The sequence below is a fragment of the Cervus canadensis genome, chromosome 13 (assembly GCF_019320065.1).
Source record: "Cervus canadensis isolate Bull #8, Minnesota chromosome 13, ASM1932006v1, whole genome shotgun sequence".
Classification (NCBI taxonomy): domain Eukaryota; kingdom Metazoa; phylum Chordata; class Mammalia; order Artiodactyla; family Cervidae; genus Cervus; species Cervus canadensis.
Genome location: NC_057398.1, coordinates 855,502 through 870,328, shown reverse-complemented (window position 1 = coordinate 870,328; position 14,827 = coordinate 855,502). Strand labels below are relative to the sequence as shown.

The 14,827-nt window shown below is 61.0% G+C and overlaps 1 protein-coding gene and 1 long non-coding RNA gene across 7 annotated transcripts in view; one reads left to right on the top strand and one right to left on the bottom strand.

The window, feature by feature from the left end:
* Positions 1-11,133, top strand: part of SYT2 (synaptotagmin 2) — an 81,876-nt gene extending 70,743 nt beyond the window's left edge. For 4 of the 6 annotated variants that reach the window (XM_043485870.1, XM_043485872.1, XM_043485869.1 and 1 more), the window contains exons 2-9: positions 5,641-5,829; positions 6,682-6,848; positions 7,412-7,531; positions 7,666-7,833; positions 7,988-8,155; positions 9,834-9,951; positions 10,316-10,449; positions 10,724-11,133. In XM_043485870.1, the coding sequence (XP_043341805.1) occupies positions 5,658-5,829; positions 6,682-6,848; positions 7,412-7,531; positions 7,666-7,833; positions 7,988-8,155; positions 9,834-9,951; positions 10,316-10,449; positions 10,724-10,930 (1,254 nt within the window). In that variant the 5' untranslated portion in view covers positions 5,641-5,657 and the 3' untranslated portion in view covers positions 10,931-11,133. Of the gene's footprint in view, positions 1-1,878; positions 1,899-2,575; positions 2,685-5,640; positions 5,830-6,681; positions 6,849-7,411; positions 7,532-7,665; positions 7,834-7,987; positions 8,156-9,833; positions 9,952-10,315; positions 10,450-10,723 lie in introns of those variants that run through there. The other 2 variants (XM_043485873.1, XM_043485871.1) reach the window with 2 other exon arrangements.
* Positions 7,611-14,641, bottom strand: LOC122452342. The gene is made up of 6 exons (XR_006272657.1): positions 12,880-14,641; positions 11,129-11,390; positions 10,405-10,644; positions 9,250-9,920; positions 7,997-8,131; positions 7,611-7,749 (listed from the first exon to the last, which is right to left on the bottom strand). It is a non-coding gene; the product is annotated as an uncharacterized LOC122452342 (long non-coding RNA).
* Between the last annotated feature and the right edge of the window lie 186 nt (positions 14,642-14,827).

The window sequence follows — 14,827 nt, the reverse complement described above, 5'->3', positions numbered from 1 at the left end:
ACCTTTTTCACTCTCCTCTTTCACTTTCATCAAGAGGCTCTTTAGTTCTTCACTTTCTGCCATAAGGGTGGTGTCATCTGCATATCTGAGGTTATTGATATTTCTCCCAGCAATCTTGATTCCAGCTTGTGCTTCATCCAGTCCAGCGCTTCTCATGATGTACTCTGCATATAAGTTAAATAAGCAGGGTGACAATATACAGCCTTGACGTACTCCTTTTCCTATTTGGAACCAGTCTGTTGTTCCATGTCCAGTTATAACTGTTGCTTTCTGACGTGCATATAGGTTTCTCAAGAGGCAGGTCAGGTGGTCTGATATTCCCATCTCTTGAATAATTTTCCACAGTTTATTGTGATCCACACAGTCAAAAGTCTTTGGCGTAGTCAATAAACCAGAAATAGATGTTTTTCTGGAACTCTCTTGCTTTTTTGAAGATCCAGTGGATGTTGGCAAGTTGATCTCTGGTTCCTCTGCCTTTTCTAAAACCAGCTTGAACATCTGGAAGTTCACGGTTCACATATTGCTGAAGCCTGGCTTGGAGAATTTGGAGCATTACTTTACTAGCATGTAAGATGAGTGCAATTGTGCGGTAGTTTGAGCATTCTTTGGCATTGCCTTTCTTAGGGATTGGACCTTTTCCAGTCCTGTGGCCGCTGCTGAGTTTTCCAAATTTGCTGGCATATTGAGTGCAGCACTTTCACAGCATCATGTTTTAGGATTTGAAATAGCTCAACTGGAATTCCATCACCTCCACTAGCTTTGTTCATAGTGATGCTTTCTAAGGCCCACTTGACTTCACATTCCAGGATGTCTGGCTCTAGATGAGTGATCACACCATCGTGATTATCTGTGTTGTGAAGATCTTTTTCGTACAGTTCTTCTGTGTATTCTTGCCACCTCTTCTTAATATCTTCTGCTTCTGTTATGTCCATACAATTTCTGTCTTTTATTGTGCCCATCTTTGCATGAAATGTTCCCTTGGTATCTCTAATACCACACACACACATCACATACACACGCGCATATACTCTTTTGTAAAGCATCATTTTCCGTTATTATTCACCGCAGCATGCTGAGCATGGTCCCTGCGCGGTGCGGGGGCCTGGTCTGCCCGCTGTGTACAGAACGTCGGCACCTGCTACCCCAGACTCCCGTCCTGCCCTCCTCTCCTCCCACAGCTGCAAGTCTGTTCTGTGTCCCGTGAGTCTGTTTCCATTTTGTAAATCGGTTCGCTTGCGTCATACGTCAGATTTCACATGAGTGATATGTGATATCACATTAGCGACGGCTGTCTTTCTGCCTCACTCACTGTGATGATCTCTAGGGACACCCGCATGGCTGCAAGTAGCGTCAGTTCCTTCTTCACTGTGGCTGAGGAGTACCCCACTGAGGGTGTGCACCGCGTCTTCCTCCCCCATTCCTCCGTCAGGGGCGTTTAGGTGGCTTCCGTGTTTTGGCTGTCGTGCATAGCGTTGCTGTGAACACAGACGTGCATGCATCTTCTTTGAATTAAGGTTTTGTCTGAATATATCCCCAGGAGTGAGACTGCGGGACCATGTGGTGACTCGGTTTTTAGTTTAAGGAACTTCTATGCTGATCCCCCTAGTGGCTCGGGGAAGTTTGGTAGTTCTTTAAAATGTCAAATGTAGTTCCCGTATGACCCAGCAGCTCCACTCACGGGCATTTATCCCAGAGAGGTGAAAGCACAGAGATGTTTACTGCAGCATCCTTCAGGAAACCAAAGTGGAAGTGACCGATGTCCATAAATGGGTAAATGTGTGAGCGGTGTGGAGGAATGTTCCTCGGCCACAGAGAGGCATGAGGTGCTGACGGCGGCTCCAGGCGGCGCCCTTGCGGACACGGTGCTGTGGGGGGAGCAGGACGCCAGGTCCCCTATGGTGTGATTTCGTCTGTGTGAGACGTGCGGACAGGGGAGTCTGCATACAGGCCTTGGTGCCCAGGCTGGGAGGAGGGAGGGAGCGGGGAGCGGCAGGTGAGGAAGTGGGGCTTTTTGGTGGAAACGTTCTAACTGGGTCGTGGTGATGGCCGCACGACCCTCTGAATATGCTGAACCACCAGATGGAAGCGTCGAGTGAGTGGATCGCGTGGGTGTGAACCGCCTTCAGCCAAGCCTCTAAAGTCGGGGGGCAGGGTCGCGGACGGCAGGGTGGGGGTGAGGGGCCAGGGCAGGGGCTGCTGCGGCCCGGAGGGAGGGCCGGGGGGCTCCGCCTGCTCTTCAGGGCGCGTTTCCGGGTCGGTCGGGGCTGTTGGACCAGCACGGGAAGGAGCTGGGGAGTGAGTGGGGTGTGGCCCCGCCGAGGGGTGGCCGCGCTGCTTCCGCCGAGGACATGGGCTCTTAGAGGAGGCTCTGAAACCCTCAGCAGAACCCTGGGTGCTGGGGAAATTGTAAAATTCCTGTGCTGTTTGTCTGATGGCCTGGATCCCCAGGGGTGCGCCCCTGGGTGCCCGCTGTGGCCGGGCAGGGGGTTGTCGTGTCCGCCCCACCTGACCTCAGGGGCCTATTCTGAGCAGCAGAAATAGCTCGGTGGGGAGGGGAGGGGAGGGGAGCAGAGTTGAAAAACTCCTAAGAACATTACCTTAAATGAAGACCATCACAAGAATACTTTAGCAGCAAGAACTTGAAAACCACCCAAGCTCAAACAGGGGATGACTACACAAATGGGGTATGTGTTACTGTGGAGCTGGGCATTATATGGCTGTTTAAGTAAGAAAAGGAAAATTGTCATGATAAACAAAAATACTTGGGACAAAATTTTACGTGAAAAATGCAGAATACCACACTCCCAGGTGGCGCTGGTGGTAAAGAACCTTCCTGCCAAGAGACACAAGTTCGATCCCTGGGTCGGGAAGATCCCCTGGAGGAGGGCATGGCAACCCACTCCAGGATTCTCTCCTGGAGAATCCCATGGACAGAGGAGCCTGGTGGGCTACAGTCCACAGGGTCACAAAGAGCCACACAAAACTGAGTGACTCATTTCAACAGGAAGTTAACGTGCTGTTGCGGGGAGGGGGCGACTCCGGGGATGGACGTGGGTGCCGCCTTCCTGGACCAGAGGCTGAAACCCACCCTGGGTGGGTGTGGATGGGTGCCCGTGTGTGGGTCCGGGAGGAGGCTCGGTTCTCACTGTGAGCTGGCTCCTCGCCTGGGTGGTGTGCTCGGGTGGAATGAGATTCAGGAAAGCCACGTGGTCTGTGCGCTCTGGGTAAGGGAGGGGGTGCCCAGGCTGTTTCTGCCTCTGAAATGGGCGTGTGTGTGACTAAGGGGGTTCTGCACAGCCCTGGGGGTGCATGCCGGCCGAGGGGTGCCACTGCTCCCGAGGTGCTACTGCTGAAGTACCCTTGAACTTAAAGGGATTAAGTAAAGAAAAGCTTAAAAAAACTTTATTGTAGTTGATTTACAGTATCATGTTTCAGGTGTATCACATCTATTATAATACACAGAGAGCCACGCTTTTTTAGATTCGTTCCCATATAAGTCCCTACAGAGTGTCGAGTAGTTCCGTGTGCTATACAGTAGGTCTTTATATATATATCTATTTTACACACGGCCGTGTGTATCTGTCAGTCCCAATCTCCCAATTTATCCCTCCCATCCCTTCCCCCCTTGTTAACCATGTTTATTTTCTACATCTGTGACTACATTTCTGTTTTGTAAATAAGTTCATTTGTCTTTCTTTCACATTCCACACGAGTGATATCTTCGTCTCTGTCTGACTGACTTCACTCAGTATGATCCTCTCCGGGTCCTGACTTCACTGCAGGGTCATCAGTGCGTCCTCTGCAGGGCTGAGTAACACCCCACCGCGTGCACGCACCACGCCCTCTTTACCCACTGCAGCTGACGGATGTTCACGCTTCTTCCGCGTCTTGGCCGTTGTGAGCACTGCTGCAGTGAACGCCGGGGCGCACGTGTCTTTCCAAGTTACGGCTTTCTCCAGGCATGCGCCCAGGAGCGGGGTTTCAGGGTCATGTGGTAGTTCTGTCTTTAATATTTTAAGGAACCTCCATACTGTTCTCCATAGTGGATGTAACAATTTGCATTCCCACCAACAGTGTAGGAGGGTTCCCTTCTTTCCAGGATTCAGTTTGTAGACTTTTTGATGCTGGCCATTCTGACTGGTGTGAGGTGATACCCCACTGGAGTTTAGATTTGTATTTCTCTAACAATTATTGATGGTGAACATTTTTTCATGTGCTTTTTAGCCAACTGTATGTCTTCTTTGAAGAAATGTCTGTTTAGATCTTCTGCCCCCTTTTAAATTTTTTTATGTCGAGTTACATGAGCCATTTGTATATTTTGGAGATTAATCCTTTGTCAGTCTTTGCAAATATTTTCTTGCATTTTGTGGGTTGTCTTTTTGCTTATGGTTTCCTTTGCTGTGCAAAAGTTTTAAGGTTTAATTAGGTCTCATTTATTTTTGTTTTTATTCTTACTACTCTAGAAAATGGGTCAAAAAAGATCTTGCTGCAATTTATGTCAAACTTATGTCATGTTTTCCTTGAAGAGCTTTATAGCTGTCTGGTCTTACATTTAGGTCTTTAATCCATCTTGAGTTGACTTTGTGTTATGGTGTTAGGAAGTGTTCTAGTTTCATTCTTATACATGTAGGTGTCCTGTTTTCCTAGCACCACTTATTGAAGAGGCTGTCTTTATGCCATTGCATATTCTGGCTGGCCTCCTTTATCAAAGATAAGGTGCCCACAGGTGAGTGGTTCATCTCTGGAGTTTCTGCCCTGTTCCACTGATCTAGATTTCTGTTTTTTGTGCCAGTACCATACTGTTTTGATGACTGTAGCTTTGTAGTTTAGTCTGAATTCAAGGAGCCCGATTCCTCCAGCTACATTTTTCTTTCTCAAGATTGCTTTGGCAGTTTGGGGTCTTTTGTGTTTCCGTAAGTTCCAAAATTATAAATTTTTTTGTTCTAATTCTGTGAAAAGTGCTATTGGTAATTTGATAGGGATTGCATTGAACTTAGTCTGTAGATTACTTTGGGCAGTAGAGTCATTTTGACAATATTGATTCTTCTGAGAGCACGACGTGTCTCTTCATCTGTCTGTCTCGTTTCTTTCATCAGTGTTTTATAGTTTTCTGAGTGCAGGTCTTTTGCCTCCTTAGGTAGGTTTACTCCTAGGTATTTTATTCTTTTTGATGTGATGGTAAATGGAATTTTCCCCTTCACTTCTCTTTCTGTTCTTTTGTTGTTAATGTATAGGAACCAAGGGATTTCTGTATATTAATTTTGTGCAACGTTAGCTTTAGTGGTTCTCTGGTAGCACTGTTAGGATTTTCTGTAGTATCACATCATCTGTGAACAGTGACCGTTTTACTTCTTCCTTTCCAATCTGGATTCCTTTTATTTCTTGTTCTTCTCTAACCGCCATAGCTAGGACTTCCAATACTATGTTGAGTAACAGTGGCGAGAGTGGACACCGTTGTCTTGGTCCTGATCTTAGAGGTGAGGCTGCAGTTCTTCACCATCAGAAGGATGTTTGCTGTGGGCCTGTCACATCCGGCCTTTGTCCACAGTCTTAGCGTCTGGAAGAGGCTTCCGCAGCCTGTGGGCAGAGCCATCTGCGCTCGGGCCTCTGGGATGCTCACCCTGCCCCCTTCACCCGCAGCTGTTCCTTCTGCCACCATGAGGAGCATCTTCAAGAGGAACCAGGAGCCCATGGTGGCTCCTGCCACCACCGCCGTGCCCGCCGGCCCGGCAGACAACTCCACAGAGAGCGGGGGTGCGGGCGAGGGCAAGGAGGACGTGTTTGCCATGCTCAAGGAGAGGTTCTTCAACGAGATCGTCAAGCTCCCTCGTGAGTGTCCCTGTGCTGGGCGGGCCATGGGGGTGAGAAGGCTGAGGGCTCTCCTAACATCTGGGCTCTAGGCTGGATCATTTGGCGATCGCCTTCAGGACCGGGGCTGGTGGGGGCAGCAGAGTGGTCTGTCACTAATGAGGGGACAAGGGGGTTGTGAGCCCTCACCTCCCTGGGCAGAATGTTCTTACGACTTGGAAGAAAACGTGAAACCTAAAGATGAAGTCTTCCAGCTACACTTTGAAATAGTTCTGTTACAAGATAACCCTCCCCACTAAGGCTTCCCTGATAGCTCAGTAGGTCAAGAATCCACCTGCGATGCAGGAGACCCTGGTTCAATTCCTGGGTGGGGAAGATCCCCTGGAGAAGGGAAAGGCTACCCACTCCAGTATTTTTGGGCTTTCCTGGTGGCTCAGCTGGCAAAGAATCCGCCCGCAATGCGGGATCCCTGGGTTGGGAAAATACCCTGGAGAAGGGAGTGGCTACCCACTCCAGTAGTCTGGCCTGGAGAATTCCATGGACTGTATAGTCCACGGGGTCACAAAGATTCGGACACAACTGGCCGACTTACACTAACTGCTTCATGGGTTCCTGGTGAAAATGGTGAGGAGACACCCAAGGTCCAGATTTGGAAGGAGCAGCCGAGGGCCAGCCCCATGCCCCCCGAGGTCATCAAGGAGCTCGACCCTCTCAGCACTGCACATGAAGGCTGCCCCCAGCCCCATCAGGGCTGACAAGGGCCGTCCCATCCTCCGTGTGAGCCAGTCACGTCTCAGCAGAGCACGGCTGGGTTTTGACTATGGGGTGTGGACTGCCCGGCGGGCACCGCTGACCCCGTCTCCCCATGGGTAGTACCCCCCTGGGCGCTGATCGCCATCGCCGTGGTCACGGGCCTTCTGCTGCTCACCTGCTGCTTCTGCATCTGCAAGAAGTGCTGCTGCAAGAAGAAGAAGAACAAGAAGGAGAAGGGCAAGGGTGCCAAGAACGCCATGAACATGAAGGACATGCGGGGCGGCCAGGTAGGGGGGCTGGGCTGCGCTGCCAGCAGGGCTGGTCCAGGCCGAGCCCGCAGGGGGACGGAGACCTGGGCTCCTCTCTGCCCGTCTCCCGGGGGGCCCAGGCCAGAAAGAGCTCGGAGGTGTCCCCGTGTCTCCTTTTGGGAACCTCACCTTGCTGAAGGAGTCAGTGTGGACGATGGCAGGAGGGCTCAGCCTGGAGGCCTCAGCGTGTGCGTAGGGGAGACCCAGGAGGCCTCAGCATGTGCGTGGGGGGGACCCGGGAGGCCTCAGCATGTGCGTGGGGGGGACCCGGGAGGCCTCAGGATGCGTGTGGGGGCCCATGTGCAGGGCAACCCCCGGCTCCACGTGGGCTGGTCTGTGCTGCGGCGTTTCTCACCACCTTCTCCTCTCTTCTCCCTGTGGACGCGCCCGGCCTGGACGCCCGGCCCACACGCCTGGTAAGTGTTGCCCAGGGTGGCGTCCTGCCCAGGGAGGACTGGGGCCTCCACCGGCTCCGGGGCGGGCTCTGCATGGGGGTGCTCCCCCGTCTGTCCCTGATGCCCCCTGCTCTCTCAGCCCCCCAGGACGATGACGATGCAGAGACGGGCCTGACGGAGGGCGAGGGCGAGGGCGAGGAGGAGAAGCAGCCCGAGAACCTGGGCAAGCTGCAGTTCTCCCTGGACTACGACTTCCAGGCCAACCAGGTGGGGGGCGGGGACATGGGCCCGGCTCCAGGGAAGGCCCGGGTGCTGTGCCGACCTCAGGCGGGTCACCACCTCCCGGGGTCACGCGGTTCCCTGGGGCCTGGGGGGCTGACGGGCGCCCGCTGTCTTCACAGCTCACTGTGGGCGTCCTGCAAGCCGCGGAACTGCCCGCCCTGGACATGGGCGGCACCTCGGACCCTTACGTCAAGGTCTTCCTCCTTCCAGACAAGAAGAAGAAATATGAGACCAAAGTCCATCGGAAGACGCTGAACCCCGCCTTCAACGAGACCTTCACCTTCAAGGTGACAGGCGGGGAGGCGTGGCGGACCATGTCCGGGGCCATGACCCAGGCCCAGAACAGCTCGGCGGGGACCAGAGCCCGAGTCTCTGCCGTGTCCACAGCCTCCAGACGCCCCGGAGCTGCCCTGACCCCTTCATCCCGCCTGTGCCCTGCAGGTGCCATACCAGGAGCTGGGTGGCAAGACCCTGGTGATGGCCATCTACGACTTTGACCGCTTCTCCAAGCACGACATCATCGGTGAGGTGAAGGTGCCCATGAACACGGTGGACCTGGGGCAGCCCATCGAGGAGTGGCGGGACCTGCAGGGCGGGGAGAAGGAGGAGGTGAGGCGGCGCGGGCAGGCGGGGCCTGCGGGGCGGGGAGGAGGAGGAGGGGAGGCGGGCGGGGCGGGGAGGAGGAGGAGGGGAGGTGGGTGCGGGGCGGGACCTGCAGGGCGGGGAGAGGGGAGGTGATGGCGCGGGGCGGGGCCTGCGGGGCGGGGAGAAGGAGGAGGTGAGGCAGGCGGGGCGGGGCGGGGAGGAGGAGGAGGTGAGGCGGGCGGGACGGGGCGGGGAGGAGGAGGAGGTGAGGCGGGGCGGGGCAGGCGGGGCCTGCAGGGCGGGGAGGAGGAGGAGGGGAGGTGGGCGCGGGGCGGGACCCTGCAGGAGCGGGGAGGAGGGGTGGGAGGTGAGGTGGGCGCGGGTGCGGGGCCTGCGGGGCGGGGAGAGGGAAGGAGGTGAGGCGGGTGCGGGGCGGGGCGGGAGGAGGAGGAGGTGAGCCGGCGCGGGGCAGGCGGGGCCTGCAGGGGGGGAGGAGGAGGAGGTGAGGGTGGGCGCGGGGCAGGCCGGGCCAGGCGGGGCCTGGCAGGGCGGGGAGGAGGAGAGGAGAGTGAGGCATGGCGGGCGGGGGTTGCGGGGAGAGGAGGAGGTGAGGCGGGTGCCGGCGGCAATGGCGGGGCAAAGGCGGGCCTGCAGGGCGGGGAGGAGGAGGCAGGAGTGAGGCAGGCGGGGAGGGGCGGGGAGTAGGAGTGAGGCTGAGGTGGCGCGGGCGGGGCCTGCGGGGGCGGAGGAGGGGGAGGTGAGGTGGGCGCGGGCAGGCGGGGGGCCTGCAGGGGCGGGGGAGGGGAGGAGGTGGAGGTGGGCGCGGGCAGCGGGGCCTGCAGGGGCGGGGAGGAGGAGGAGGTGAGGTGGGCGCGGGGCGGGGCCTGCGGGGCGGGGAGGAGGGGGAGGTGAGGTGGGCGCGGGGCGGGGCCTGCGGGGCGGGGAGAAGGAGGAGGTGAGGCGGGTGCGGGGCAGGCGGGGCAGGCGGGGCAGGCGGGGCAGGCGGGGCAGGCGGGGCAGGCGGGGCAGGGCCCTACCCCTAGCCCTAACCCTAACCCAGCGAGGCCACAGGTGCTCCTGTTTCCCCCGAGGCTCTGTGCCCGCCTAGGGCCAGCCACCTGGGGCCTCGTGTGCCCGCCGGGAAGGCCCACGCTGTCTGAGCGGGTTCTCAGCAGGGGGCTTGTCTTCCTGGGAGCGGCTGCAGCACTTGCTCACACACTCACTGACTGTGAGCGCCCACTGCGCACAAAGCCTCCATTTAGACACTGCCCTCCGAGCACCAGCTGACTGTCACCCAGCCCCTGGGTGCAGGGGAGGTGGCCGGCCTTGGCCCCTGGGGCCGCCTCTGAGACGCTTAGGCTCCGTGCCGTGGCAGTGGCGGAGACGACCGTCCTCCTCTCTGGTCACGAGGCCCCTGCCCTGTGGCACTAACACCAGATGAGAGGTACCAGGGGCTCTGAAAACCACCTCGCACGCTGCAGGCGGGACGGCTGTGATCAGAACAGGGGAGGGCCCTACCCCCTCCGCTCAGCCCCGGGAGGACCCCACGTCCATTCAGAGCCTCCGGGGCCCCACCGGCATGGTGCCCACAGCTCCAGGGTCTGCCCGCCGCAGGCAGGGCTGGGCTGCCCCTGGCCGAGGCCCCAAGGGGTCAGCCGTGCTGGCGGCTGCTGAGATGACCTGGACCCTGCTCCCCTGGCAGCCGGAGAAGCTGGGCGACATCTGCACCTCGCTGCGCTACGTGCCCACGGCCGGGAAGCTCACCGTCTGCATCCTGGAGGCAAAGAACCTGAAGAAGATGGACGTGGGCGGCCTTTCAGGTGCGTGCAGGGCTGCTGGCCGCCACCGGGGGCGCCCGAGGTCCACCTGCGGCCCGAGCCCTCAGGCTACCCCGGGAAGGGGCTGCAGGGCTCTGCTGGGCCGGAGAGCTGACCGCCCGCCCTGGATTCCGCTAGTGCTCGGGGTCAGAGTCACCTTGGGCAGGCCGGTTCCCGGCATGCATGTCTCACTGCCCAGGTGGGAGGATGGGTGGGGTGGGTCCCAGGTGTGTCCCCGGCCCAGGACAGACATCACCAGGAGCCCCTCGCCCCTCACCGAGCCGCAGGCTGCGGCGGGTCGTGGGGGCAACGCCTGTGACCACCCTGGCCCGGGGTGGGCTCAGGGCCTGCCTGCTGTGCCCCACAGACCCCTACGTGAAGATCCACCTGATGCAGAACGGTAAGAGGCTCAAGAAGAAAAAGACGACGGTGAAGAAGAAGACCCTGAACCCTTACTTCAACGAGTCCTTCAGCTTTGAGATCCCCTTCGAGCAGATCCAGGTGCAGGGCTGGTGGGGCTGGACACGGGGCCGGGGCTCACCGCTGACCCCCGCGGGCAGGTGAACAGACGGCCGCCACCCTGGGGCCTGGATCTGGGCGCTTCCCGAGCTGCCCCTGGTGTGGGCGGCGGGCCTCTTGAGCGTGGCCTCTGTCACTCTGCAAGGAGGGGTCTCCCCTTGGGCTCCACAGGACCGTCTGGGTGGAAGGAGGGGGAGGCTGGGGCGTGCCGCTCGCGGACTCCTGCCCACCCTCCCTCCCTCCCCGCCTCCCGCAGAAGGTGCAGGTGGTGGTCACAGTGTTGGACTACGACAAGCTGGGCAAGAACGAGGCCATCGGCAAGATCTTCGTGGGCAGCAACGCCACGGGCACGGAGCTGCGGCACTGGTCAGACATGCTGGCCAACCCCCGCCGGCCCATCGCGCAGTGGCACTCGCTCAAACCCGAGGAGGAGGTGGACGCGCTGCTGGGCAAGACCAAGTAGGGCCGCGGCCGTGCCCCCGCGAGGCGCCCGGCCCGTCTGTGTGGTCGTGTCCCCCGTCCCCTTTTTATAAGGACCCTCCCCTCCGACGGCCGTGGGAGGAGGGCCCCCAGAGGTGGCGCGGCCGGCCCGGCCCGCCCCGGGAGCTGTCCCCGCTGCATGCCCACGCCCCGCTCCTGCGAAGCTGCACCCCAGGCTCACCCCGAGGCGGGGCTCCCGGCCGGCAGTGCGGCCTCTCCCGTTCCGAGTGTGTGGCCCCCCGAGACGGCAGCACTGCTTGGCTCCAGACAGGGCCGGCACTCGGCTCCCGGATGGGCGGGGCACTGTGAGTGGCTGCTTCGGAGGCAAGGCGTGGAGACTGGACTGTGCAGAAGTCACCGCCCCTCAGGCTGGTTTCGGGGACACCACGGACCTGAGCTGGTGGCTGGACTCACATGGGGTCTGTCCGTCCTGCGACCTCACCCTGTGGACGGGAGATGTCAGACCGTGAAGACACAGAAGGGCCCCCTCCCCGAGAGACCGCGCCGAGCCTGCTGGAGCCTGGCCTCCGGGTGGGAGACGCGGGTGCTGGCCCCCGTCTGGGACGAGCGCTGAGCGGAGTCTCCTGCCCGTGCCCATTTCCTCTTTTAATGTCAGTGGAGCAGCGCGGTCTGTGCAGATGTGGGGGCTTCCCGAGGAGGCCGTCCTTGGGCCCAGGTGAGCAGGGGGGCGGTGGCCGGCTGGCCAAGCTCTCTCAGGGGTGGCCCTCCTGTCATCCCCTGGGGCCCCCATGCTGGCTCCCTGCTCACCCCTTCCCCAGTGTTGATAAAAAGCCATATATATGTGAGTCCCGTGTGCATGGAGTCTCCTTCCCCACCCATAGCCTGGGCAGGAGCGGCAGCCCCCACCACCCCCGGTGGGCTCCTTCCTCCCCTCGCGGCCCCCCAGGGCCCAGAGCTGCTCCCCTATCATCCCGCGTCCCCCACCCGGGCAGATGGCCGTGCTAGGCAGGCTCCCACCGGAGGAAGACGCCGGGGCCCTGCTGCGCATGCGCGCGGTGGGGAGGGGGCTCAGCCGTGCTCAAGGGCCTGCGTCCCGGGGAGCCCCTCTTCACGGGTGGGAAGGGGGCAGCCCTGCCTTCAGGGTGACCACAGAGCGGTGGGATTCGGTGCTTCCTCAGGGCCCCCCCTCCCTGTGCCCAGGACTGGCCTCCACCCTGACGCGCCTGCTGCTCTGGGAATCCTGAGCCTGGACGCTAGGCTGGCTGAGGGGCGGGGTGGGGGCAGCAGGGTCCTGCCAGGTGCCAGCCGGGCCCAGAGGAGCCGTCTGAGCAGACGTGTCTGCTGGTGATGCACGCGTGCTCCTGTCTCTGCCTGAGGGTCCTGCCCCAGGCCTGTGTCTGAGTGTCGGGGTTCGGAGTCCCCCCTCCCTGGAGTGAAGGTCGCCAAGAGGGGTGCCTTTCGTGGAGGGACTGAGAGTGACAAGTGAAACCCAGGCCCCCCGAAACCGGAGGGGGCAGCAAGCTGCTTCCTCCCTGCTCCCAAGCAGGGGCTCCTGGCTCTAGGAAGGGCCTCCGACAGTGGCTGGGGGCATGGGAGTGGGGGCAGGGCCGGTCTCAGCACAGCCTCAGCCCCTCCTCCCAGGAGACCACGCACGCTCCTGCTGCGGTGGGCTCTGGGCCCCACAGAAAGGGCTGGGGTCCCCGCGGGGGGCTGCGGGGAGCAGGGTTGGAGGAGACCCCCCCCCCAGGTCCTGCAGGGTCTGGGTCAGTTCTTGGCCCCCCCAGAGAGGCTGTCCCCCCCGCCACCCCCCCACCCGGTTGCGGCAGACACGGAGGGGTCCCGGGCCTGACGGTGGTGGCCCTCAGCCCCGCAGGCCAGATGCCAAGTTAAATGTGAGTTTCAGCCAAACCACCAGTAACAATGTGTGCGTCCACCCTCAGCGATGGCCAGGACACTCCCGCACCCACTGACCTGTGTCCGTGCTCCGGCGTTGGGCAGCTTCATCCTGCGGCCACTCCTGCCCCGCCAGCTGGGGGGCAGAGACAGGTCACCGGGGTTGTACTCGTTTTCGAGCTGCAGTGCTGGGAAGGGGACCCTGTGACCTGCAGACGACAGAACAGGAGCCTTCTGAAGCCAGCCGAGCCTCTGCCCCCAGGCGCCTTCAGCTGCACAAGAGGGCGGCCAGCCGTGCACACGCCGCCCCGCCCACGCACGCCCAGCTCCGCGCCCACAGCCGCATGGCCACCCCCAAAGCCCAGCTCCGCCTCACACCCCCGAGCTGCTCCCTGACCCCGTGTATGAAGTCCGCGTCTCCCCCAGCTCCCCACGCCCAGGGAGTCGGCCTCGGCCGGCCTGACACCGCAGCTCCATGTCTGTGGGCAGAGCTGCCCCGGCGCCCTGCGTGTGGTCTGCTCCTCCCCCCACTGTCTGAATCACTGAAAAGCCATACGGGGGTCTCCAGGGCCACCCTCTCGGAGCCCCCGGCCCCTCTGACCAGCTCCCCTCAGGACACTTATGAAGGGCTCGCCTGCCGTCCCCCCGCCCCGCGTCCCGAGGACAGACGGGTGTCCCGGGCTCCTGGTGGGGCCCCAGCGGTATCCCCCCGGCCCTGCTCCATGTGGGGGCCTGTGGAGACGGCCCGGGTGCGTGGGAGCCGTCAGTGGCTGGGCCTGTGGTCGGTCCCGATGCCCCCTGGGTGGACACACAGCCCTGAGACGCTGGGGGGATGAGGGCGGGGCCCCGGGCTGGAAAACAGGTGCGCTCAGCTCCTGCCGTTGGGCAGGGACACCCCAGGAGTGGGCAGCCACAGCTCCTCTGAGGTGGGGGTGCGGGATCCCTGTCCACACCCAGCCCCGCCCCGCTGCCCCCTGGGGAGGAAGAGAGGTGGGAGGGGGACGACGGACCCTGAGCCCCGAGCTGTCGTGTTGGACCCAGAGGACGGCAGCCCTGCCAGCAGCCCCCGAGTGGGTGCCCACCCCAGCCGAGGCCACAGCAGGGCATGGCCCCCGCGCTCCACAAACCAGGGGAGGGGGTGCGGGCAGGATGGACCCCAGACCCCTCAGAGCAGCCGGGTGTCTTGCCCCGACTCCTCCTGTCCCAGCACCAGCGCTACGGCTTCTGAAGCCCCCAGGCCAGGGTGGGCAGGCCCAGGCCCCTGCAGCGTGCGGCCCACCGGGACCCCCAGCCCGCCTCACAGGAGGACGCGTGTACAGCCCACCCCCCCCCCCCCGGCTTGGCAGCGCCCCCCACCCCCCTCCACGGACTCTGTCTGGTCTCTCATCAGTTTGTTCTTTTGTAACAAGCAGCATCTCCTTATTAAAGAAAAGAGCTCAAAGCAAGCTGGGGGTGGGGGTCTCTGCTTGTTCCTGCTGGGTGGGGTGTGGGCATGGTTCTGAGATCCCAGCCCCGGGCTCAGCGCCTGCCTTCAGGGGCTGGGGAGACCAGACCAGGCTCAGGGGGGGCGGTGGGTGCACGGGGCCCCCAGGGCAGCTTCTGGCGGCGGGGGGGCCTTCAGGGAGGAGGGGTGGACCAGATCCCCGGTGTGCCACCCCCTCCCCCCCAGCCAGCGGAGCAGGCCTGGGCGCCCGCGCAGGCTGAGCCCATGGGGTCTGCGGAATGTCGACGCCTACAAGCCCTGGGTTAGCTCGTGGGAGAAACCCGAGATGTCTGACCTCTGAGGCCAGGGCTTTGGGGCTTTTCAGGGAACAGGGAGCACCCCCCACCCCACGCAACACTGCCCCTCACCTCAGCCTGTGGCGGTCTCCTTGGGGGTCCTGGCAGGCCCTGAGCACCGTGGGCATCTGGTTCCGACTCCAAAACAAGAAGGCAGAGTGCCCTCCAGGCTGGCCGGGGGGCTCGGGAGGGAGTGGCTGGGCCGCAGCGGTCCCCAGGTCTCTAGGTGACGTGTCTCCACTGACAG